Source organism: Gekko japonicus, unplaced genomic scaffold, assembly GCF_001447785.1.
Source record: "Gekko japonicus isolate JY-2015 unplaced genomic scaffold, Gekko_japonicus_V1.1 scaffold157, whole genome shotgun sequence".
NCBI lineage: Eukaryota > Metazoa > Chordata > Lepidosauria > Squamata > Gekkonidae > Gekko > Gekko japonicus.
Window position 1 is genome coordinate 1,533,698 of NW_015168051.1, and position 27,300 is coordinate 1,560,997.

The 27,300-nt window shown below is 42.0% G+C and overlaps 2 protein-coding genes across 3 annotated transcripts in view; both read right to left on the reverse strand.

Moving 5' to 3' along the window:
• SPIRE1 (spire-type actin nucleation factor 1) overlaps positions 1 to 18,632 on the reverse strand; it is a 138,861-nt gene extending 120,229 nt beyond the window's left edge. Inside the window, exon 1 of the mRNA XM_015414360.1 lies at positions 18,238 to 18,632. Within this exon, the coding sequence (XP_015269846.1) occupies positions 18,238 to 18,601 (364 nt within the window). The 5' untranslated portion in view covers positions 18,602 to 18,632. The remainder of the gene's footprint in view (positions 1 to 18,237) is intronic.
• Positions 18,633 to 21,412: 2,780 nt separating this feature from the next.
• CEP76 (centrosomal protein 76kDa) overlaps positions 21,413 to 27,300 on the reverse strand; it is a 29,415-nt gene continuing 23,527 nt past the window's right edge. For both annotated transcript variants that reach the window (XM_015414372.1, XM_015414371.1), the window contains 2 exons: positions 22,305 to 22,522; positions 21,413 to 21,797 (listed from right to left, as the gene is read on the reverse strand). In XM_015414372.1, coding sequence (XP_015269858.1) covers positions 21,659 to 21,797; positions 22,305 to 22,522 — 357 coding nt within the window. In that variant the 3' untranslated portion in view covers positions 21,413 to 21,658. The remainder of the gene's footprint in view (positions 21,798 to 22,304; positions 22,523 to 27,300) is intronic.

Genomic DNA, 27,300 nt, shown 5'->3' on the forward strand with positions numbered 1-27,300 from the left:
TCCAGGGCATGCCAGAGAACAGAGGGGAGAATCTTAAAGAAGTGATGAGTGAATTGCTAGCCCCAGTGACAGAAATGAAGACGGAATCGCTGCTTAACGACATGGATGTGGTCTATAAATCATATTCAGGCTACATAAAGAAAAATAATCTGCCTGGGGAAATTGTTGTAAGATTCTCGAAGAGACATGTGAGGGATGCAATCCTGAAAGCGGTTGCTGGAACACCCCTGAAAGCGGGGGGAAATACCATCAGAATGCTAAAGGATATTCCATTTGAAGTAAGACAACGGAGAAAGAAATGTAAAGAACTTGTGCTTTTTCTTCAGACAAACTCAATTGGATATAAATGGCTATTTCCAGGCCAGAGGAAGGGAGAAGGCCATTTTAAGATTAAAGAAAAAAAAGAAAAGATTCTTTGTTCAGAAAGCTCAAGAGTTTCTAAGGGTTCAGCTGGGAAGGCCAGAGGACGGGAAAAAAGAAGAGGACAGCAAGTCCAGTGGCGAGCTAGACTCTGGCTCTTCCGGAGAGGACTCTCTGTCAGAGCAAGGGGCAGCAGCCCCAAAAAGTCCTTACAAGCTGCGGAAGAGAAAGGGAAAGGGGAAGTAAAGGCTGAAGGACTCTGAATTGTGCCTTTGAGACTTTTGTTATGGGATGATCGGGGGTACTGTTTCTAGACAGTTAAATTTAAGCTTTAAAGGAAAAGTGTTATAAATGTTTGACTCAGTTTATAAAGGGATCAATGATGGGAAGACTTGATGTAACTAAGCTAGTTGGACGATCTCCTCTCTTGGGCTTTTAGTTAGTAGTGGGTTCTTTACTTTATCCCATATATGTAGTTTCCCCTCCCTTTTCTTCTGTTGTAGTTTTTGTAGTGTTAAAAAAAATAATAAATCCCCTCCGGGGGCTAAAAAAAGAAGAAGACAAAAATGTGTGAGCTAGAGGCTAAAAAACTGTGAGCTAGCTCACACTAACTCAGCTTAGAGGGAACAATGGTTCGCACCATACTATCACACAAAGGAAGGATATGTTGATAAACGTGCTGGCCTGGTGTAGTGGTTAGAGGGTTGGACTAGGGCTTAGGACAAGAAAGTCTGAATACTCACTCCGCCATGGAATTTTGCCAGGTGACCCTGGCCCATAACATTAATAACCTACCTCACAAGGTAGTTGTTGTGAGGATAAAATGGGGGAGAGAACAATGTGATAAACCACTTTGGGTACCAGTTCAGGAGGAAAAAAACGGATATAATTTTTAAAAAAATCATACACCAGCTAATATAGAGATTGAAAACTCATTCCAATTGCAGATATCTCAAAATAACACTCCACTTACTTTCTTAAGTTTTCATGACACCACACACTTCTGACTGACTGGGATCTCCCTGCTTCTCAGTTATTTATTTATTTATTTATTTCCATTTATTAATCGCCTATCCCCCCAGTTGTGGGGCACTGTTAACTAAAGCCACTTACATACTTCCTAAAGTGAAACAGATCCTTATAAAAATTCTACAGTGCAACTTACTACTGGTGTGTAATTAACTGTTACTGTTTATCTCAGGCACACAAAAGGTTTGAAGTGGCCCTCAGACTTCTGCACAAGCAGGCACTGTGTACTTTGCATGCCCAGGCTGACACTAGCATGCATGGAAGTCTCTTCTGTTTATTGCGTGTGTGTGTGTCCCCCTCACAGTATAAACCACTCCTGGGGTAATTCTTCAACCTTCAAGGAGGTTTTTGGTGGGTCATTGGAGGTTACTGCTGGGTGGGGATAGAAAGCTAAATGTCCCTACTACACGTGTCTTCCTGGGATTCTGGCTCTGGAACATTAATTCTGCCACGTTTGCTGTCACTGGATGGCACATATCCCTCAATAGGCTTACATAAACAATGTTTTAAATTGTCCTTTAATTTCCCGCTTTAGATAATTTTTAAAAAAGAATTCAGTTTATGAGATTTGTGATGTCATATTTCCAATCCAATAACTGAAAGATCTAGTAAAGATGGGTAGTCATGTTAGTCTGCCTGTAGCAGTAGAAAAGAGCAAGAGTCCAGTAGCCCATGATAGACTAACAAAATTTTGTTAGAGGAGGAGGAGGAGATTGGATTTATACCTCGCCCTTCACTTGGAATGTCAAAGCGGTTTACAATCTCCTTTCCCTCCCCCTCCCCACAACAGACACCCTGAGAGGTAGGTGAGGCTGAGAGAGCTCTTTCAAGGACTGTTCTTGAGAGAACTTGTAACTGACCCAGGGTCACACCAGCAGCTGCATATGGAGGAATGGGGAATCAACCCCAGTTCTCCCAGATTAGCGTCTGTGCTCCTAACCACTACACCAAACTGACTTTCAAGGTGCTACTGGACTCTTGCTCTTTTCTACTGAAGACCTAACAGCAGCTCAGAAGCCAACATGTAATAAAGGAAAAGATTAAAATTGCAAATGAACTGTTTGATAGCTCATGTCAGATGTCCTGCAAGAAGACATTTAAGGAGACCTTGCAGGAGAAGTCTAGTTTGTAATATACAAATAACACGGAAGACTTCGATAAATCTGCTGATTGGCCTTAAATGGTAATACTGTGAAGTTTTTCGCTTGTTAGGAATATTGTCTGAATGAATATATACAATCTGGTTTTCTTGGCTTTGTTATCTTGATGCAAGGAAGGAAACTTCAAAAGAAAGGATTTAACACACAACAACACTGTTTGTTCTTCTGTCTTGCTAGAGCCCCTGCTCTTCTTTCTCTTCTCTCCTGCCACTTTCTCTCTCAGAATAAAGGCTGCTAAGCAACAAAGACTCTCGAAAGGAACAAAATTCTAAACACCAGCAGTGGAATGAACTACAGCTATTAGAATACAACACTTGGCTTTATATTAAAAATGGGTCAAGCACTGAAGGCGCAGAACAGGGACTTCCAACAACATTGGAGCAAAGCCTGAATCTCCACACTTCTTGGGTTTTTCAAAAGTTAGTAGACATGAATCTTGTAGCCTTTTATATTGACCCTCAGAGATCAAAGTGTCCAATTAATGCCATTCCCCATTAAACAAAGAAAGCTACTCTTAACCGCTTTCTGAATAACATAACCATCTTCCATTGAATTAAACATCTATTCTCAGTCCACTCATTTATAATGTATAAATAACTTGGAAAATAAAGCCGCAATGAGCAAAGGTTACCTTATCACACACTTATCTATTCCAGTGGCTTGCTTACTTAGAAAACAAATTGTTTAGTATTAACCCCAATGTAACCAGACAGCACAATCCTAAACTGACTGAATATTATAACTCTGTTGAGAATTACACAATTTACTTTTTTACACTATTTACCGTGTGGCTTTCTCACTGAGACGTGAGGCAAGATTACACAGTGTAAATCAGTACAATGAACAGGATGGGACATCCAATAAGCAGTGCAATAAGATATGGATTGCAGAAATCTGAAACACGGCCTAAGCATTAATACGACATGCTAAATTATGAAGACAATACATAGTAGGATCATACATGCAGCAACATTGATTCGAATTGTTTTATGATGATTTTATTGGATTTTAATTGTTATCTATATATTACGTAAAATGTTTTAATGAATGTGAGCCGCCCTGAGCCTGCGTAGTGGGGAGGGCAGGGCATAAGTTGAATAATAAATAAATATAAATAAATAAACATCCAGTATGTACTATACACAGTAGCAAAGTCTACAGTCCCTATGACTTTACCAAAGTAACTTTCTGCACCATTTCGTTTCAGTACAAACCTACTCCCTGTGTAAACATTTCTGAATAATTCAGTTTTGCATAGTTGACTGAGTACCGGAACAGTGGGAGCCTTCTTGACTTCATCATGGAATTCCATAGGGAAAGCACCATAATGGACAATGCATGTGTACAGCCAGTTGTTGATTTTATCCATTTGCAGGGTGGCACCAGCATAAGTCACTGCTCAGGTGAGTGAAGCTGCCACTGCAGATCATGGGGAGAGGCTGTCCTGCACATAAGAGACCAAGGCCATGAAGGGCTTTGTAAGTGACAGCTGGAACCAAGAATTGAACCTGGTAATTGATGGGCAGCCTCTCCAGAATGGCAGTAATGTGCATGCTTCACCTAGGTCCTGATACCAACTGAGCAGAAACATTCTGCATCAGCTGGATTCTCAGCAGTAATGCTGGATCCAATATAACCCCTAGCCTAGGCTCTTAAAGTGGGAAGCACAATATCCTTCAGGTTCTCCACCTTCTCAGTCAGCATTAGCTCTGTCTTGTCAGGATTTGGGTTCAATTTGTTCACTCTTAGCCATTTAACCATTTTAAATCTTAAATCTTAAATTTCAAAATTTTAAATTTAATTGTTGAATTTTATGTGTTGTTTCACTGTCACAATATTCTATGAGACCTTGTAAGCTACCCTGAGCCCACTTGCGAGGAGGGTGAAATATAAATCAAAGAGATAAAATCAATAAATAATGACAAATAACCACAGCAGGCAGTGATTCAGGACCAACATCACATCGCCAGAGGACCTGGATAAGGAGGTGCTGAGCTGGATGTCATCAGTATACCATTCACAGCCATCCCCAAAATGACAAATGATTTGTCCTAAGGGGCTTTACGTATAGATTGAAAACATGGGGGATAAGATTGCGCCTGGCGGATAAGAACTTTATAGAAGGGAAGTATTTCTCGCAAACTAGAATACACTTGATAAAAGATATAAGAATTTAAGCTTAAACCTCAGACATAAAATTGACAGCTACAATGTACACAGAAAAAATTATGCTATAAAAACATTCAGCCTGTTGCCTCAGAGTCTGTCTAGCCTCGATCCACAGTCATAATTATAGTCTGAAGACACAACTCTGTAATGCTGTCTGAGAGTGCTGCAGCCGGCCCTTCCACCCTCCCAAACAGGAAAAATCCTCAGCAATAAAAACACAGAAGTTACTGAAATGGTAAACCTTCATATACTACTTCAGACTGCAAGCGGTGATTCACATTAATGAATGCTGCTTATTAAAAATAAAATCCCTGCACACTATAGTAGTACCCTAGAGAGAAGCTAGGCTAGAGGAGTTCTCCCCGACCTTTAAGTTTTCTATGTTAAGGGAATTTTGTTTAGCATGTTAGAAATCCAACATGCAATTTGAGGTTGTACAACTCAAAGGTTTACCACCTCTGTGAGGACTAGGCCTAATATTCATAGCATGTTTTATAAAACACAAATCCACTTTAAACTGAAGTGTAACAAGATACTAAAGCAACATGTCTTTAAGGAGGGAATAAATTTGCTTAATTACAAATAATGGAAAACACAACTTTATAATACAAGCCTATTATGACCAGTGAACTAACAGGCAAAAACAGAGAACTAGGCTACCAGACAGGAAACCTGGTAAATAAAAATGTATAGGGCAGAGGTAAAGCATTAATTTATTCGATTTAGACTTATTGTTGCCAAGATGACGATCGATATCATACTGTTCTTTCTTTTATTCTTATACGTACCAACACTAAACACTGTAGCAAGTCCTCTATACTTATATAAATCCCAAAGGTATAGGGCTGGATCCAGTGTGAGAAGAACAGAATTTTCCTACCTCTCCCCTCCTGCTGCAGCTCCCTGCACTCCCTAAAACACTACCTTCAGGATAACAGGATCCCCAGAACAGCATTGGGCACAATTTGGTGGGGGGCGTCAGCAGTGGGAGGAGGGAATCCACTAAAATTCTTCTTCTTGCCAGCAGAAGCATCCCTCCATTGGTTAAAAAAACAAGATTTGGATCCAATCCATAGGTTACACAGATCTTGTCTACTGAGACTATGCCAAGAAGAATAAAAGCCTTCATTTTCTAAAACATCACATGAAACAGAAAAGTTGTACATAGTGAAAGTTCATATACAAACAACAAAGAAGATGACTAACATAACTATAAGCATGTGAGTGCAAAGAACTGAAATTTAGTTTCATAAAATGCATTTGATTGTATCACGCCTTGGTACTGAGTTTATCTTGTAGTGCCATTTTTTTAAGTCTTGTTCAGAAAATATTAACTGCAGTTCTAGACTGGTATAAACATCATTAATCTTATCAATCCATGATCTTACTGAAGCTCTCCCACAACACCTTTTTAACTTTCAGTTTATAAGAATTTCCTTGAAAACAGTTCTGCTGAAGTAACTGGAATTCCACTTTGAATGTAACCTTATTTTGCAGATTGTTGTAGCACAAATAGCATCTGGGTAAAAGCACTAAGTCTCAATAGGACTGTTCCCTAGATGAATATAGATGTCTTATGTCACCAGCACACATCGTTTATACTGCCCATGGCGACAAATAATCCACACAACCATACTTCCCCTTCAGTGCTTGGTTCCATTTTGGAACCATTTTCTGAACTCTTGTTAAGTGGAGTGTTCATCCAAGCATCTGCAGTGACAGCACTTTACAAATGAACACTCTCTACAATGCCCTTTGGTGCAATTATACTGAGTTAGTAAGCAGTTCCTGGCCTGCTCAATTTCACTCCACTCAATTCATCCAGTAATCTTCAACCTTTCTCTACCCAGGACCCAACTTTAATCCCAAAACAGCAGCACAGCACCCGATGATCTGTAAGCACCTGACAGGAAGTCAAATGAAGGAAGTAGAAGGGCTAGAGCTGAAGCCTCAACTGGGGTTCTGCACTGCAAGCATGCATATGCACGGGACACTGAAGGACCAACTAGCCAAGGTTGCTGGACCAGGCAGTAAGAAAGAGAGAAGGCAATGGAGAGCTTTCCTGGTGCTGGCGTTTCTGAACCTGCCTGTGTTAAAAAGGAATACTTTCCACTGCTGAGTGACCACAAAAGTCTATAACCTACATTATCAATATTCACCTTCCAATTAATAAAGAAGGCCATTCCATACTTAGGTGCAAACTTTTGGTACTTACTACTTCTAAATTTACAACAGCTTTAATTTGCTTTTCACTACAGACTTTTCATTCTCTGTTACCAGGTACTGCAGAACAAAATTTAGCTATTTTGTATTGTCTTTAAACATTTGTGAACTTTTATCACTGATAATATTTATCATTTTCTTTGGTTTTGTACATGTCCCTTGACAAATTAATTTCTTCACCCAGCATCATGGCATAGCAACCAACCCATCCACACTTTCTCAGCTTTTTCTCTGGGGATATCATGCTGGTAATGATCATGCATAGGACTGGCCCATTTATAACAGGATTGTCTTTAGCAAACTGAACTCAAATAGATTCTGGTGGGTAGCCATATTGGTCTGAAGCAGAATTCAGAACAACGTTTGAGTCCAGTGGCACCTTTAAGACCAACAAAGTTTAATCAAGGTATAAGTTTTCATGTGCGCATAAAACCTTATACCTTGAACAAAGCTTTGTTGGTCTTAAAGGTGCCACTGGACTCAAACACTGTTCTGCTGCTTCAGACCAACATGGCTACCCACTGGAATCTATCTTCATGGAAGGCACCACATTAGGCCATGCAGAATGGAATTCTCTACTGTATCTGAAGAACTGTGCATACACACAAAAGCTTATACCTTGTATAAAACTTTGTTGGTCTTTAAGATGCTACTGGACTCAAACTTTGTTCTGAATTCAAATAGGTTATACAAAATTACTGAGAGACGAGACAAAGACCTTGATTAAAATCTGTTTGTACTTCAAACTGCACTTGCAGTTCTTTAAACAGAAATATCAATTAATTAGTTGATATAATTGTTAAATCATGATTTTGTTGTTGTTCAGTCGCACAGTCGAGTCCGACTCTCCGCGACCCCATGATAATTTATAACTAAAGCTTTATAGCAGGGTAATCTCAGCTTTCTTGTTTCTCTGTCTTGCCCCCCACTTAAGGATACTGACTATTACCTGAAGCCAAAATAGCTAGAACTTTTGAGAAGCAAGGACTTATTTTTCCACTCAGCCTTTTTAATTGGTTAGTTTAAACTGCAGGCTGTATCCTACACCAACTAACAGTGCAGCCTGTAAGCGATGCTCCCTCTAAGCTGTGGAGTCTTGTGAGGAAAAATTCTACTTTGTGAGCTACTGGCATTAAAGTTGTGAGTGATTTGGCTACTGCAGAAATTAGTTTGCTCTGGAGCCATCCTTCCTGAGCTAAGACAAAAATGTGTGAGCCGGAGGCTAAAAAACTGTGAGCTAGCTCACACTAACTCAGCTTAGAGGGACTACTGCCTGTAAGCAGGTCTACTCAGACCCCTACTCAACTTTCCTCAATGGGTCAACTCTCAGGAAAGTGTTCTTAGGGATGCACTTATGGTGTGGAGCCTTCCCCCAGAGGAAGGCTCCCCCACTAGGAAGGTTCCTTGGGATGGAGGAAGGCTCTGCACTTAAGCTGAGTAGAGTGGCAGGTTACAACTCCTTATCCCCAAAACTGCCATCAGCCTGGAGGAAGCAAAAATCCTGCCCCTTTAACAGAGCTTTGATGGGCCATTATTTGCCTAGTGATGGGTGCTATGAAAAACTTCAACTGCCCATTTCTATACATTAGGCCTCTATTAAAAAGGCAGGACATTTTTTCTTCAGGCTGTTGACAACCATAGCCCAAACTCAACCACTAACATAAACATACCAATTTTCAGGTGTCCTCCAGTCTCCAATCTGCCCTTTCTGGCCAAGATAACTGAGGGAGCAGTGGCAGATCAAATCCAGGTCTTCTTGGATAACTCATCTCCTTTGGACCTTTTCAGCCTGTGTTTAGGGCAGGCTTTAGGATGGAGACAGTTCTGGTAGCCTTAGTTGATGATCACCATCTGAATGTGGACAAAGTCCATTCCTCTTTTTTGCTCCTCCTGGATTTATCTGCAGCCTCTGATACAGTACACCATGCCATTTTGTTGAGATGTTTAGAGGGAGAAGCAGGATGTGCTTTGGATTATTTTAAACCACTCCTTACAGACCTGAGTCAAAAGGCTGCCATTGGAGATCAGTTGTCCTCATTGTGGGATCTGTCCTGTGGGGTTCTGTTCCACAGGATGCAGTTCTATCCCACATACTATTGAATATCTACATAAACTCCTTGGGATAAATCATTTGTACTTTTGGAATTGGGTGTCAGAAATATACTGATGATATCCAGCTCTATCTCTCTCTGTCCAAATCTCCTAATGATGTAGAAGTCTTAAGCCACTGCCTGACTGCTGTGGTTAAATGGCTAAGACTGAATAAACTGCAGCTGAACCCTGGCAAGACAGAGGTAATGCTGGTTGGGAAGACTGAGGTCCTGAAGGACACTGCGCAATTCATCTTCATTGTACTGATTTACACTGTGTAATCTGCCTTGATTCTCAGTGAGAAAGATAGGCTACAAAGTAAAACAAAACAGCAGACGAAACATTTATTATCTTATACAAGTCTTGAACACATGAAACTGCCTTATATTGAAACAGGCTACTGGTCCATCAAAGTCAATACTGTCTACTCAAACTGGCAGTGGCTCTCCAGGGCCACAAGCAGGGGTCTTTCACATCGCCCAACAGCTGATCCCTTTTTTTTAACCAGAGATGCTAAGGACTGGACCTGGGACCTTCACCATGCCAAGCAGAAATTCTACCAATGAGCCACAGCCCCCCTCTACATTTTTATTTCTTGTTAAATAAATCAATATGTTAGTACCATAAGTAGCTCTTGTTTTCATTATTATAAATTTATCTAATTACATTTTTTCCATGATACATTGAATTAGGATACCATATCATTGTAGAGACAGCCAGCATGGTTCAGTGGTTAGAAGGTCAAACTAGGACCTGGGAGACCCAGATTTGAACCCCCACTCTGCCATGGAGGCTTGCTGGGTAACCTTGGGTCTTTTGCATAATCTTAACCTAACCTTCCTCACAGGGTTGTTCTGAAAATAAAATGGAGAAGGCGAGAATGGTCTAAGCCACTTTGGGTCCCCAATAGTTAGAAAAGCTGGATATAGATGAAGTAAATAAATAAATTCTGATAAGAAAAGTTAATTTTCCCCCTCAACAGTGTTCTCTTCCACAAGAAACACAAAATACATCAGATATTAACATTTTATTCTTCTACATCAAGTCTTTAATAAAGACAGTATAAACACTTATTAAAACACTTATTGAAAGATATCCTTCTGTAAGGGGCTGCAGTGGCTTAGACGTTAAGATGCTGAGCTGCAGACTGGAAGGTCTACAGCTCGGCAGTTGGAGACCCAAGTGCCATGTGACGGAGTGAGCTCCAGTCTCTGGTCCCAGATCCTGCCAACCTAGCAGTTCGAAAGCAAGAAATTGCAAATAGATAAATAGGTACTGCTTCGGTGGGAAGGTAACAGTATTTCATGCACCTCGGCGTTTAGTCATGCTGGCCACGTGACTATGGAAATGTCTTCGGACAGCGCTGGCTCTTCAACTGTGAAACGGAGATGAGCACCGCCCCCTAGAGTCGGATTCGACTAGCTTTTGAGCAAGGGAAACCTTCACCTTCACATCCTTCTGTAACAAAATTTAATCCTGTCCCTTTAAAGCCATTTGAACTGCCTGACCCATCTCCAGGTTGTATACACTGCAAACAAACAGCAGACTTTCAAGACAGTAGTTAATTATCATTCAGCCCTCAGGACAATTCTCAGAATACATTCTGCATGTACGTATTCATGTGCACACACCTATAGCCACCAGCAATCAGCTTATTCTCTTGCAAGTGATATGGAGCAAAAAGAATCATTTTGGCTGTTGCCTTAAGAATCATGATCCAAACTCAACTGAAAGAAGAAAAGAAGAATCACTGAAGTAACAGCTTGTGTGTTGACTAGTCAAACCATTTTTTCTTCAGTGCCCACTGACAGGCATAAGCGAAGTATTCACAAGAGTATGTGAAAGGAACTGAAATTTCAGCATGTATTTATTCCCCTCCTAGAGAACATGTAACCAATGATAATAGTTATGAAGTTCAGACCAAAAGTTCTCAAATGCTGTTATAATAAGCTTTTACCAGTGTATTTTAGTTAAAGGGTGTTTTTTTTTAAGTTAGAGACATACAAAGACACCTACTGTGCAAGATCTCACATCACACTCTTGTCCCAGGCACAGGAATGTGAAAAGTCAGGAAATGACACGCTTTAAGATTCCCCACAGAAGAATCATCATAAAATAAAAACACTAGAAAAGGGTGCTACTGTATAAGATTATCAAATAGAGGGGGGGAAATAGACAGGAGCACATAGCTCCCATTTATCTTGCTAACTGATAATCAACCAGTCCCACTGAATTGAAAGGGCCTCAATGTCTGGTCTCCAATGCCAATCACATCCATCTATTTTGATGTCAAATCTTATAGGGAGGAGTGGAGCTTGGTTTTGATCAGCAAACACGCAAGAGGAGGAATTAAACTCTCTCACAGGTCTCCAATCTGTATTTGGGGCTCTTGTAACAGCTGGGAAGCAGAATGCTGGGAAGATCCGATCATGGATACTGGAACATCTCATCTAGTTCCATTTAGAAAATGGAGAGATCAGAGAGGAGCCCATTCTGCCCATACAGAGACCCAGCTGACATTACAGAAATATTGCTTCTATTAAGAGGTCTTCATTTACACAGCTATAACAACAGCTATACTGCAAGAACTACTAATCTTTTTGATTCATGATGTAACTATCATGATCTGTATTGCTTAATATTTAAACAATGCATAAAGGAGACTGACGCTCAGTAATACAGATATATATAAAACAAGTATGCTAAACTGGTATTTTAACAATCGCCTGGTTTAGTACTGACCTACTTTAAAGCAAACAATTGCTCTGCTCTTCATCTCAAGATGCTGCAATTTTATCCAAGATATTTTTAGGGCATCAACACCTCTAGTAATTAAATGCAAAGTAATGATTTACAAAGAGATTAACTGTGCCATCTTAAATCCATTGACTTCAATGGACTTAGAAGGGTGCGACTGCTTAGGACAGCACTGTAACACAGAGACTCATGTTATATCTGGAACAATGTGCTCTTCAGGCATTCTAGTGCCATGTATTTTTCTTGCTCCTGCTTTCTGCTTATGCCTTTAAGAAGTATCTATGGCAATGCACAATAAAAGCACTGACATTATACCACTGGGATTCAAAAATAAATAAAGCTGTTTATGGGAAGTTTTAATTCTTAGCTTTTCACTTTCCTTCAAGTACTCCATTTAGAGTTTGTATGTTCTGAGTTTTAATCAAGTACATTTTCATCTAAGCTTCAAAACAGTACAAGACTGAGAAAAAGAGAGGAAGTTTAGCATATATAAAATTATGTTACCAAGCAGCAGGTCTGGTTTGGATTGTGGACTGGATTAAAAACCCAAGACAAAGAATAGTAAAATTAGAATCAGCAGATCTTTATGAAGGGCTACACAATTATTTATGGATTAAGAAATAGACTAAAAAGATCATAACACAAGAAAGAAGTCATGTAATCAGAGATTGACTTTTGAGAATATGGTTTACACGCCGGAATATATTGAGCCCCTCTAACTCTTTGCTTATGTCCCCAATAGAAGCTCATTATGATAAGAGCAGAAGAAATAAAAATGATTTTTAACATATGGCATCATGATAAACACTCAGGAGAAAATCAAGTCTTTGCAAGATATTAAAAGATGAAGGCGAAAACATTCAATGGCTGAATAATTATTAATTAGTCTCAAGACTAAAGGAGATCATGAGTATTGAAGGTGGAGTTCTAAGAGATGCGACTGAATTTGAGCAGATGATAATAAAAGAAAAAGAGCATTTACTACAATGATATATAAGATTTTACTCCAGCCAGAAACAGAAGATGAGCAAGTGAAAAAAATGTATGATTAAGTGGATGCAAAACCTTAAAGAACAGATATCTATGCAACAATGGGAACGACTATAGGAAAAAGATATCAGATTTACAATCAGCCAGACAGTAAGAGAAAATTGAAACAAAATGTTTTTCATATTGTATGTAACTCCAAATGACATTGAGAAAGCACATAAAAACTACAAAGGAAAATGCTGGAAATGTCAAGACATAATGGAACCTTATTTCATATGTGGTGGACTTGCAAAAAACAAAAAGATATTGGAAAGAAATACATTGAAAAATGCAGACTATATTAAAGTCTGAATTCCCAATGGAAGCAAAAAGTATGCTGTTAGGTTTTCTGCCTAACAAACTGCCAAACACTCTAGAAGAGCTATTCAAATACATGGTGACAGTGACTAGAACTATTTATGCAACAAAATGGAAACTAGATGTCTGTTCACATTTAGAAGAATGGGAAAATAAACTTACTGAATATGCAGTAATGGCAAAATTAACATCCTATTCAAGAAACAGATCCATTATGAACTTTGGGGAGATATGAAGTGCATATTATGTGTATTATGCTAGCAGGAGACAAAGTGAGAAAATAACATATACAAATGTAATGAAATAGAAGTAGAATTAAAATCTTTTCCAAATGTAATATCCCAAATACAAATGGGTTCGCTATATGAGATACACTGTGATATACTAGTTATCTATTAACGGTTCTAATGAATAAGTAGAAGTGATGAAAATATGTTATACTGAATACGAAGTAATGATGAAAGCAGTGTTGTAGTCAAAACAGATTAATTATGAAATCTGAAACTTAAAACTAAAATATAAAAATAAGAACTATTGTTTTATATGATTGTCTTTCACAAACGTAATTATGTTGTATTACCCTTCCCCCCCTTTTCTTTTCTGTACCCCCACTGTTTTCCTAAAATAAAAAAGGGGAAAAAAGTAAATTTTCATATAAGTCTCAATGGCAGTAAACTGGAGGCATGAATGACATGCACAATCACATAAAAGGACTTTTTACAATGAAGGGTGTACGACAGAATTAATTGCTTTTGAGGTATCTATGACAGCCAGAACTAGAGACAGCCTATTAAAGCAGGGTCACATGATTAACAGAGGTTCAGTGGCTACATGCATTTCATAGTCAAGGTCCAACTAACCACTGTATTTGAGACAATATTTTTTCATAGGTTAGTTAGCTCTGCTGGGGCGTCTTCACCTTCCCTTGCAGTATGTATTATGGCACAGCTTTTTGTTTGAACTATCACCATTTGTTTTATTTAACACTGTTTGCTTTTTACCCACTTCTGGTATGGTGCAGTTTGTTTGTTCCTAATTTATTTGTGGAATGTTGCGGTCTGACTGATAGATTTAACTGTCTTCAGAGAAAGAGTTTCTGCTGGAAGGAAGATCAGGCAGCTGTCTGATATCCCTTTGAACAAGATAAACTATGCAAATATTTAGTTTCCCTCCTGTTCACCAGGTGAAGCAATATAGCATAGCTGGGTATAATTAAATTGATGTCTGCTGCACTTGCTATTTCTTTTCCTTTTTTGTGTTTTTTTCATATGTGAGTGTGTGTGCACCTGGACGTCATGGTGACCTCTGGTGACTGACCCTTACTGGGGGCTTGGAGGATATTCAGAGAGGTGGCTGAATAAAGCCTGCCCCCGCCTCCTGACTGCTAGTATTCCAAGGAAGTCTCCCATCCAAGCCCTTGCGAAAGTCAACCCTGCTTAGTTTCTGAGATCATGCTTGCCTGGGCTATCCACTTGCTATTTCAATAGCTTTGACAACTTAAATGATCAATCACATCTTTGTTCCAAATTCTAACCAAAGCTTGAATGTTCACCATCAAAGGAAACTAGGTGGAGCCTTCTTCTGAAGCAAGAACGAGCTTCTTCTGCCAGATGAAGGCTCCCTGTGCTAGCAGAAGTCTCTACTTTCAGCAAAACAGAACCACTAACTAATCAATGTAGTGATCATTATCTATTCGACTAGTCTACAGGATAGGGATGCACATCTCCATCTGGGTTAAAAGATGCAAAAAAGTCTGTCATTTTCCTTCCATGGTTGGTAAATGTGTGTGTGTTGACTGGTGAAGCCACGAAGGAGGGGAACCCCATCTCCACTGCTGCATCAGTGCTCTGATCCAAAGTGGTCCTTGCATAGCGGCTGGTTCCCCTTTCAACTCTTGTCTAATCTGGCCCACAGGCTGTAATGTGCATTATGAATAGATCCGCTAAAAAATAAATCATCTGAAAGGCTGCCCCAGGGGCACAGAAAATTTTCCAAGGGATGGATACTGACAGACAACTTTCACTGTATGTTTCATTACATGGATCACTCCCTGCGAATGAAAGGGATTCTCCCAAGACCCCTAGCCAAGGTCATTCAATGGTGCTACCAACTAGAATTCTGTGCATGCTACATTACCCAATGATGTACAATGTGGTCAGGGCTAACCACAGAGTGGATGAGGCTATGCCACAGACCTACTTATGTGGCTAAGTACTGAACTAGCCACAATGGCAGCAGATCTATATGTTTAAACCTGGGTCTGCCCTATTATGCAAGGAGGTGGGAGGTGTCCAATTTTAACAGCAAAAAGAGGCAACCAGGCAGAATATGCCCCTGTCCATGGCTTACTTCTTTGCAGTCTGCCTTTAACATGCTTTTCTGGTCAACTGAGCTGTGATTTCCAATGTGTGCTCACCTGGGAGGAAGATACTTGGGGAGAGGGGCTTCATGGAGATAAGCAGTGTTGGTGGGAGTTCTGTGCTGCTCACACACTCAGCTTTTCTGTTGTTAAAACTGGTCCTGCACACTCATTTTGCCTGTGTCACCGAAATGCTTGCAACAGAAGGGAGGATTTTTTCCCCGTCAACACAGTGAGTGGCTCACAAGGCTGTGTAGGCTTGCCCTGATACAGTCTTAGCTAATGATCTAATGATCTATGAGGACCTCTACCATATCCCTGCAAGCCCTCCCTTTCTCTAGCAGTTTTAAACAGTCATGCCACCTGCAGGAGGCAGATAATTGCTCCCCTACTTGGCCAGATTCAAAGATTACTGTAATAATACTTGAAATCTTCAACACATGAAAGAGAACTGATTGTGCCATTCCAAGCAAACCTACTAAGAATCCTACTTAAGTCCACTCAGTGGGGCTTATGCCCAGTAAAGTGTCCTTGGGACTGCACTGTGATAGTGCAGCCTATTCTGTACTACCTTTTGAAAGCAATAGGTATCAATTAGTAACAGGGAAATACAGACAAATAATATATCTTCCTTTTGGAAATCATGGCTAGCCCTCAGAAAAGATAGGTGGGCAGCCGTGTTGGACTGAAGCAGTAGAACAAATTTGGAGTCCAGTGGCACCTTTAAGACCAACATACCTTGAATAAACCTTTGTTGGTCTTAACGGTGCCACTGGACTCAAAATCTGTTCCTCAGGAAAGATGTCAAATTTTAGAGTACTCGTACCTACAGTCTAACAAAATAAAGGTTTCACAACAACAGTTATGCAAGTTTTCCTGCACTAAAAATGTGTAAGGGAGCTGCATTATCTAACCTGAAAACTCTCAATCCTAATCCCAGGTCCACAGGAGTTTATTTTACCTACTCAATGACAGTACTCTCTTCTCATGTCAGCAAACCCACACGTCCAACTAGCATGTGCTGTGGATTCTAAAGGACATCATCAGACTTTACGGAGAGCCCAACATCACATAACCAGGCTGGTATCAAATTCTACCACAAATTTTCCATTGCTCTCAGTTCAACAATAGAATAAGCAAATTTCATATAATGTTCTAATAAAATCAAACATATACTGAATTATTATGGCACAATCCTATACTGATTTACTTAAACTAATTTCCATTGTGTTCAGTGGGATTTAATTATGCATAGGATTACAGCCTTGGTATACCCTCTTGTTCTATTATGTCCACTTACAGTGTGCAGTGTATACTTACAGTATACTTTATGAGTCATGCTGTATGTTTACCACACATAAATTGTTACTTGGACAAGTAAAATGACAGGCATAATCTGTTTACTGCTAGAATGAGTTTATGTTGAGTTGGCTTTGTGATTTATGGTGCTGATCTAATTTTTAGAAGTATATTTAAAGTAACTATCATAATCACATATATTTGAAGGCACTTGCTAATGCACCTATAATATGGGATTATATGACTTTAGTCATGCACATAAAGTGCATAGAATACATAATAACAGAATCTGTTCAACACATTGGACTTACATTTCCAAGGCAGAATCCACCAAGTTACATTTTGTTTTCTGAATATGTTTATAAGAACTGGTCAAAATCCTCATTTTGACAAAGGCTGCAAATAAACTGTTGATTTATGCACGTTAGAGGATTTGTTCTTATTTGAGGCATTACACTACTCATTCGTCCTAACAAATAAGAGTGTGTGGAATGAGCATTACAAGACCTATTAATATCCAAGGAATTTACTGCCAAAAAAATTGGTTTAGGATGGCAGACTTGTTTTGGGTAAGAAAAGACAAAGCCAAGAGACATTAAGACCTCCTGCTAACAGCATGCTTGGGCTCTGACAGCTGCTTTCTTTGTTTTGCTTTGCAGTGCCCTCCCCCCATCGTCATGCTGACCTACATGAACAGCTTTGCATCGTTTTCTCTTCTACAGGCTTTCTCCAAGCAAGAGACGGGGAAATTCTGGCTCTTATGGCCATTCTGGTAAATGCACAGATACACAACATCCATCCATTTTTGACATAATCTGTCAAGATCAAATACGACCATACCTACCACAGTATTTTAAATGGAAATGCAACATGAAAATATTTTCCTGACCTATCCCAAAAACAAAACCTTCTCACATCCGAACCAAGGTCTGTCTAACTAAGCCTCACCGCAGACTCAGCTGAGGCATCAGCCACAATGCACCACTTGAAGGCAGGAAAGGTTTAAGTCGGTATGTTGAAAGGCTGAGAATGCTAGATTCCATCCGAAAATATATGATATTCACACCTGAGGTGCGTATATATCTTAACACATAGATGGAGACGATTGTGGAGAGAATAGGGCAGCTGCATAAACCACAGGACCAGAAGGATGTTGGTGTGAAAGGCACAGAATGTCTTCCTCCTGGGGCAAAGGGAGGCAGCAGCCCATATTCACAGGAAAACAGAGACGAGATGGAGACCTGGGGGGGGGGGGGGCTAAGCCCCCCCCCCCCCCTGCGCATGGCACGGCCGAGGATGCGCCCCCTTCAGCCGCCAAAGGGCCGAGGCGGGGGGGGGGAGATCCTATAGCAAGCGCGGCTGCAAGCAACACCCCTCCTTCTAGAAAGAAGACCCGCGAAGTGCGGCAGGCTGCCCCCGCCCCCCGGGGGGCGAACTCTCTACCTGCGGGTCCCGGCGGGCTCCGGCCGTTGGCGTCCCAGCCGCCCAGGGTGACGGCCCCATCCTTCCAGATGCGAATGTCCGCCGGGCTCTCCACCCTCCCGGCCGGGGGCTCCCTGCGGCGCAGCCGAGCGCGGAGGGAGCCGCAGCACTGGTAGCAAACGGCCCACGCCTGCTCCTCGTTGATGGGCTGGCTGTAGAGCCTCAGGATCTCCTCCAGTGACAGCGCGTCCCGCACCACCACCGCGGCCCCCCCCCCCGGGGGACCCCCGCCGCCGCCGCCGCCGCATCCTTGTCCTGCGTAGTCTTTGCCGCTGGAGGTCCCAGCCAAGGGCTCGTCGCCCCCCGCCGCTCCGGCGTAAGCCATTCCCTCCGCGGGGGGAAGCGAAGCCTCTGTGGGGCTGCCGCCCGCCTCCTCCTCGTCGTCGTCCTCAGCTTCACCTCCTCCTCCGCCGCCGCCGCCGCTCCTTCTCCTCCGTCTTCATCTTCTTCTCCCAACCCCCTCAAGGCGAGCGCGTGAGGCGTCGAGCGCAGCCCAGTCACCGGCAACCAAGCCGCCGCCGCCAGCGCGCAGCCAGTCAGTCAGCGGCTGGGAGGGATGAGGATGAAGGGCGGGAGCCGCCTCGCACAGCCAAGCAAAGGGCGCCCCTCCCCCTGGCTCTGGCGGGCCGCACCGCCTCCTGGCTGTGGGAGACGAGGACGGCAGGGAGAGAGCGAAAACATCAGACACGAATAAAAGCCCTCAGCCACGAGGGCCCGGCGTCTCCGGGGGGGCGGGGGGAGCTTGCCCCAGCCTCCAGGACGGCAGGATGTGGCTCAGCCGGCCGCGGTGCTTTGATTCGAAAAGGGTTTAGAAATCAGGCACAGCGGTCGAGTCAAACGCTTCTGGATATTATTTTGCTATGCCAAGTTTGCCCACGGTTTGTATGCAGAAGGCCCAAGTCCAGCCCCTTCCAGTGAAAGAGCAGGACTGGGAAAGTTCAGTGCCTGATGATACCGAATAGATGGTTGTACACACCTCCCTCTCCCATAAAAATAACTTCTGCTCAAACAGTGCAGCTAATTTTAAAAAGCATGACTGGGACATTCAAGTAGGAATCTGGCAACAGCAGTCTGTAGAGGGGATGAGAGCCACTTTACTATGGCCAAAGTGTGATCGTCATAATTTTCTCATGTTTCAGTTGAAAACTGCAACAGAAAACAAAATTCCAGCACTAAGCTTGCCTGAGCCCATCAAACCCTATTGTCAGAGTATCCTAAACACTAGCTCCAGAGCATAACTCTGAAGGTTCTTTAAGTTGGCAGGTCCCCTTTGGCCACCAGCAGGAAATGGGGGCAGTACCCAAGGAAACTTGTGGCTGTTACACACTGGCTGTCTTCCACTTCTGGCTTACATGCCCAGCTCATAACCCTATTTCTAACTGAAGGCAACCAATCCAAGGGTGCCAATGTACCCCTCCAAAACATGGGAGCCCTTCGGGGGAGGTTGGTCTATAAATGAAAATAAAATAACAATAATAGCCTTGATAAGTTTCACATGCAGTATGGCTTAGACTTGCGCCTTGGTTTGTGTGTGAGAGGGTTTTGTTTTGGGATAGGTCAGGAAAATATCTTTTCGTGGTAATGGCGGATACATTACAAATACTGCGGTAGGTATGGTTGCGTTTGATCTTGACAGTGTCAAACGGATAGATCTTTTTTGTTGCATTTCCATTTAAAATACTGTGGTTGGTATGGTTGCATTTGATCTTGACAGTGTCAAACGGATAGCTGTTGTGTATCTCTGCATTTGCCAGAATTACTAAAGGAGCCAGCATTTCCCAGTCTCTTCCTTGGAGGCAGTGAGAATTTGCAGTGGAAGCCCAGGAAGCAACTGCCATAGGCTACATGGCCTGTCACCACAACTTGGTCAGAGAAATCTGCCCCTCTCCTCTTCACTGAGGAAATGAGGCCACAGGAAAAGCAGTGCAGGAGGGAACATAACAGCTCCTCCCTCACTTATCCTTTCACCACCGCTGTGAAGGGACACTCAGTGCCACTTCCTTCATCCTGCCCTTGCAGCCATTTATGAAAGCTATCACCCACTTTTGTGGTGATCCTCTTTGCTTCAGGAAGTATAGTAATGTATGTTTCTTTCAAACATTGTTTCTGCTGAAGATGCTGAACCCTATAGTATAGTGTGGCAAATGACAGGCAACACAAACACTGGTGGATTAATTTCCCAAGTTCGAAAAAGGTGTTAAGGTCTCATAGGGCAGCCAGGCATTAGCACAAATCCAAGAGGAAAAAATGACGCTAGAAAAAGTATGAGTATAGGCATATATTTAATACCACACATCAGCGCCTGTATAAGCACCAATGAATGGGTTGTGAACAACACTCTGGCGATCAGGGTGTTTTCTCAGATATTTCTGGAGTGACTGTAACCATGCAACTCTAAGAAATAAAGCAATTCTGTAAGTTGCTACTTATCTACACTTACAACCTCTGGCAGAAAGCCAAGAATTTTGTTTTTTTCAAGAGTTTGATTAACTGTTAGTATACCTTCTGTGAACCATCATCATGCAGTGTGGAGACAGTCCTGTTTACTATTTTATGCCTTGTTCCAAGTGAAAAACTTAGCACCAATGAATGGGTTGTGAACAACTCCACTCTGGCGATCAGGGTGTTTTCTCAGATATTTCTGGAGTGACTGTAACCATGCAACTCTAAGAAATAAATCAATTCTGTAAGTTGCTACTTATCTACACTTACAACCTCTGACAGAAAGACAAGAATTTTGTTTTTTTCAAGAGTTTGATTAACTGTTAGTACACCTTCTGTGAACCATCATCATGCAGTGTGGAGACAGTCCTGTTTACTATTTTATGCCTTGTTCCAAGTGAAAAACTTAAAAAAATCAAAAAATGTAGTGTGTTTTTCCAACTTTATTGTTGCACTACAATTCAAAATGTTTGTTAACAAAGGCTGACATTGTCTACTCTGGAGCTATGGAAGTTAAAAGATATTTGGACACCAATTTAAACTTTTGCATATCTTTATTATTCTTCCAAAACCTATGTTGTACTATGATAAAAATACATATTTATAATACATTAATTACATATTGTACAGACATTTTCTGCCATAATCTTTTAGCACAAGCACACAGGCAATATTTGACATTATTGTTGTGGTAGCCTTTATCCAATGTGAACCATACACTGCATTCTGGAATATTATTTTAACACTGTACACTTGTATAGTTACTATGTTTATGATTCTGAACAAACTAAGAAGAAGATACTTGCTTCCACATAGAAGATGTTCAGGGCCTTTATGAAAGGGCAAGAGCTTACCATCAGCGCTGTACACGTCTCTGACCCCAACTGTTTATTTGCTTAACAGTAAGCAGAGATTTCACTATAAAAGTGCGAGTGATTTCTTAGAGTACGGAACGGTATTTGCAAGCAAACATAATCCAAACAGCACATGCATATTCAGGATACACAAATACTCGGACGCGAACTGCAAGCCGTACTTGGTCTCCTCTGCAGCACACTATTTCTTCACAGAACGGAGACCTATTTGAAGACACAGAAAACATTAGTAACCACAAACACTTGGTTCTGGAAAGACAGTTACATGAAAAAGATGGTTAACAATTGTAACCACAAACACTTGGTTCTGGAAAGACCGTTACATGAATCGATTAACAACAATCGATTAACAGTTGATTAAACAATGTAGCAACCATTGCTACAGAAGTTTGACAAATGTTGACTTAACAACAATTCCATCCGTTCGTCACTATCTATGAAGCCATGATAGATACATATTACTGCACACATAGTCTTCATAGATCCAGTGATCTCACTGCAACATTTTGTTATATGAATTAATTGATGGGTGGGTGGCTACATTGTGTCCACCCAGGATACTTCATAGTTACCTGCTCTCCAGAGACTGATTTTAAATGTGGAATCAGATTTAAAAGTGATCAGGATTGCACAATAAAACTTAATTCTCCATTTAAACAGACACTTCCAAATTAAAGTCAGAATAATTTAAAATTTAGATCTCCGTGTTACCGAAGGCAGGTAGCAAAGGCTCTCCTTGCATTTCTGTATACAAAATGAATGGGAAATCCTTTGAATGTGTGACCATCAGGCACTGCTCTCCTGATGGCATCTTGAAACTCTTCATTTCCTGAAGAAACGCCTGTGGTACGCTCCAGTTCATAGGCTGCCAAGGCTGGTGACAAGAGATAAGATAGCTGATCGTCCCAAACTGTTGCAAAACCAAGATCCTATATGAGAATTCACAGAGACTGTAATTAGGATCAATGCCCTTGTAATAATGTTCACATTTAATATTCTTGATGACTTAAAGGGACTTGTAAGCATGTTTACTCAGTCGTACTCTGCTTGTTAAGCAGTAAAAGGTAATAATTATTTTGCTACTTAACAAGTGGGGCAACAGACTTTTAGCGTCCTGCTATATTGTAGTATAGCCTTATAATTATTGCAGTACAAACTGATTATTTGTCTTTATTTTCTGATATCAGCTGACTGAAGATAGGGGATACTTCTTTTGAAGAGATGAAGAAGAGGAGATTGGACTTACCCTGCCCTTCGCTACCCGAAGGAGTCTCAGAGTGGTTTACAATCCCTTTCCCTTCCCCTCCCCACAACAGTCACTCTGTGAGGTAGATGAGGCTGAGAGAGCTCTTTCAAGAACTGCCCTTGAGAGAACAGCTCTGACAGAACTTATGACTGACCCAAGGTCACACCAGACTTACCACATGAAAAAGAGCTATTCCATAGATGAAACTGAAGTCGTAGGGGATAGGGGGTGACCGTGAGAAGCAGTTAAAAACTTGTTTGCTTTTTTTCACCTTTTTTTGTTTATAGCTCGCTTATGATTGAAATGAACAAATGATTGAAGTATAGAATGCAAAACTTTTTTCACCTAGTTTTCCATGCTTTCATTTTTACTATCTCTGTTCGTAATATAATGTTTGGTGTAGTGGCCGTGTAATCTGGGAGAACCGGGTTTGATTCCCCATTCCTCCACATGCAGATGCTGACCTTGGGTCAGAGCTGTTCTCTCAAGGGCAGTTCTCAAGAGAGCTCTCTCAGCTCCACCTACCTCACAGGGTGTCTGTTGTGGAGAGGGGAAGGGAAAGGGATTGTAAGCCGCTCAGACTCCTTCAGGTAGTGAAGGGCAGGGTAAGTCCAATCTCTGGGATGAGCTTTGTGAGAGAGACTGGATACAAATGTGCATAATACTGTATATTCCTATCTACTGGGGTTTCTATTAAGGCATGGGAATTTGGACTCCAGGGCAAAAAAGTACTAAAGATAAATTGCTTCCCTTGTTCTCTACCTTTAAAGTGGCAGAACCTCTGAAATCAAATAACAGAAGAATGGATAACATATAATATGAGGAAATGGTTAAAACATAAGAAAAGGAAAAATGAGAACAAATCATGATTGATAAAATAGAGAAGGAAACAATACAACCCACAGGGTATGAGCGCAAAGACATGTAACTGCATCTGTATGATCCACAGAGAATTTATACACAGTGACCACTAACCACAAATTGTGGCCCACAATGTATAGCAACTAAACCAGGGGTTCCCAGCCTTTTTGGGCCTCTGGGCACCTTTGGAATTCTGCCACAGGAGATGGAGCAAATCACAAAATGTGAGGGAAGTGAAGTTTTCCATACCTAAAGGTAATTCTTCAACATTTCAGGCCAAAGCTCTGCTTAACACGATGCCTTTTAAAATGAACATATTAAAAGCATTTTCTTTCTTACAAAACCATCAGTCATGCAGTCAGGCTCGTAGCTACAGTGGGGCATTTCAGGGCACCATGACTTCCATCTAGCCCAGGCCTGCTGCCATCCCTTCTCCAAGCGTGTCTTGCTTCCCCACCACCGCCACCCCTTCCCCAAGTGGCTGGTCAGTTTCCTTGGCATGGCTCCGGCACACTCTCTTCAGCCACAGGGCAAGGGCAGTGTGATCCAAAGGCAAAGAACCTGCCCAGTTCCTGGAGGAAGAGCCGCTGCCTTCCCAGCTTCCCAGAGCCCTGTGGAGGATGGAAGCTATCGAGAGAGGGAGGGAATGGACAGTGGGGGGGGCACTTACCAGGGCAGCACGGCCTGCCAGGAGGAGCAGCAGCACCGTGAGGCGCTGGCGGCATTAACTGAGGCATCTTCAGGAGACAGAGCAGGGCAGCCACAGGTGCAGTGGCAGCTTCAAGACCTGTTGGGACTCCAGTAAGCTGGGAAGGAGGCTGCGAAGGGAAGGTGAGGCTCCACCGCCAAGGGAGCGGGAGACGCCAAGGGCAGGGCAGGGCCGTGGGGGCTCGCTGGTCCTTCTACCTCCCCTCCCTGTGGGGCCAGGCCAGATGGCGTCAGGCTGCCGTGCTCAGAGCCATCTTGCCTGTCTGGGCACAAGAAGTGCGTACTTGGGAACCGCTTCCATTCAGTCTATGGCAGCGGAAGAAGGGTAAAGGGAAGGTGCCCAGCTAGGCAGAGGCTGCAGCTCCCTCTAGTGTCCACTCTGCTTCCTTCAGGCATTTATGCAGGAGAACTTAGCAGCCTCCTTGGCTCCAAGCGGTTTACAGGTGCTCCAACTGGTGAGTGTGAGTTTATTTTATTTTTTATTAAAAAATCCAGGCTACAGGCCTGCATGCAATGATGAGCCTTTTGTTGTGGTGGCAGCCGCTGCAGAAGCAATTAAAAAAATACACAGCCAGTCAGATCTCCAATGGTCAAAAGCTCTATCTGGCTCCACCCACTTTCTAAAAACATTTGGTGGGCACCAGAAAGATTACTGAGAGTCATGGCATAAGAACATAAGAGAAGCCAATGTTGGATCAGGCCAATGGCTCATCCAGTCCAACACTCTGTCACACAGTGGCCAAAAATACCAGGTGCCATCAGGAGGTCCAGCAGTGGGGCCAGGACTCTAGAAGCCCTCCCACTGTTGCACACACACACACACACCCCAAGCACCAAGAATACTGTGCGTCACTTGCCCCAGACTGAGAGTTCCTATCTATACCTTGTGGCTAATATCCACTGATGCACCTCTGCTCCATACATTTATCTAATTCCCTCTTGAAGCTGTCCATGCTTGTAGCTGTCACCACCTCCTGTGGCAGTGAAATCCATTTGTTAATCACTCTTCAGGTGAAGAAGTACTTCCTTTTACCTGTTCTAACCCGACTGCTCAGCAATTTCATTGAGTGCCCACAAATACTTGTATTGTGAAAAAGGGAGAAAAGTACTTCTTTCTCTACCTGCTCTATCCCATGCATAATCTTATAAACCTTGATCACTGGTTCACCAATGGGCAATGCTCCCTCTAAGCTGTGGAGTCTTGTGAGCAAAAATTCTACTTTGTGAGGTACTGGCATTAAAGCTGTGAGTGAGCAATTTGGCTACTGCATACATTAGTTTGCTCTGAAGCCATCCTACCTGAGCTAAGACAAAAATGTGTGAGCCGGAGGCTAAAAAACTGTGAGCTAGCTCACACTAACTCAGCTTGGAGGGAACTGCCCATGGGCACCATGTTTGGACACTTTTCCTCAGTGTTCACAACTGGCTATTTAAAGGAGGTCTTTCTATAGCTGATACCAATGGGCTGAGTCAGCTTTAAAAGAGATGCACAGAATTAAGGTGGTTTCCTAATTAAGCATAATGATCTTTGTTTATCACCCTATTCAGAGAACATTTACCAATCCCCCCCCCCAGTTGTTCCGTAACAGATCACAAAGAAGGCCACTAATTATGGCATCATAGCATTTCTTCAAAAGATTAATAGTGTGACGAAGCAGAGTTTACTACTTCATGTAAAGTATAGAAGTTATGATCGAGAAGAACTGAGAACACAGCATGTTTTTAAAGAGGTTTTCTGGTGTTCGTGTTCCCATGCTTAAAGTTATTTAGATAATTACATGCGTCAGTCTGAACACATCCTGCCATTTCCAGTTATTAAGCTATTTTCAAATTTGCTACCCATAGGGATGGTGCAGTAGTATTCACCCATGGCAATAGTTGCAATTCAAGTAGGACAACATTTTCTCAGAGGTTTCAGTTTGCTGTGGGAAAAGGCAGCCTTTATCTTATGCTTTTGCCCATTTCTTTTAAACTATATCTTATAGCTTACAGAATGCTTCACATCCACATCTACTAGGTAGAGCTACATTCAAAGGCAGCTTACCCTTTATAGCACATTCCTGTATAGAACTGATGACTGGTGTTCACACTCATTTTTATTTATTTAAACAGCAATGGAATGTGGTAATCAAACTGATTTTCTTAAAAAGAAGGTATATCTCAACTGAATATAGTTTGGGAAGCTTTCTTTTCAAGAGTTGCTCAATTGATGTAATTAAGTGGAGTACAAAGATTTCAGTGGAATGTTATCTCGTATTTTGTTAATTTATTATGTAATCTTAACCAAGTTAAATAAAGTAAGAAACAAAAAACCCACAATGGTCACAACTTCCTGTGTAACGCATGTGCTGGGGGGGGAATGGAATGAACGATGTGTCACAATGTTTACAAATATGGCAAGAGTGACATCAAGATATATTACTGCAAATTACCCAGAGAATAAACTCTGATTGTTTTCCGACACTAGTCTAGTTAAGAATTTACAACAAAACCAGCATGCTCTGCTAGGTCATTCTGTTTGACTCTCACTATATACTATGGCTGAGTGCCTCTACCACCTCTTCTCATTATACATTCCTAAAAATGTGAATGGGTTTTGACTTCCGGTTGATGGCGGCACACTAGCAGACTCACCTCCCGGACCTCCCGGGGGTGAAGCTGTGCTCCAGCTGGAGGAGGAGGTGTGCAGACTCACTACTCTCCCAGGGACCCGGCTGAAGGGACCCTGGCCATGGAGCTTTTGAGAGGTTGCCTCTTCGACGACATAATGCCGGAGAATTGAGGCACCTCTCTGCTCTGATGGTTCTTCGTGCTGAGAGACCGAATGGACTAAGTGAAGCTGACCGGGGCAAGCGCAGGAGATCGAGCGTGAAATGGAGTGTAAACGAGGTC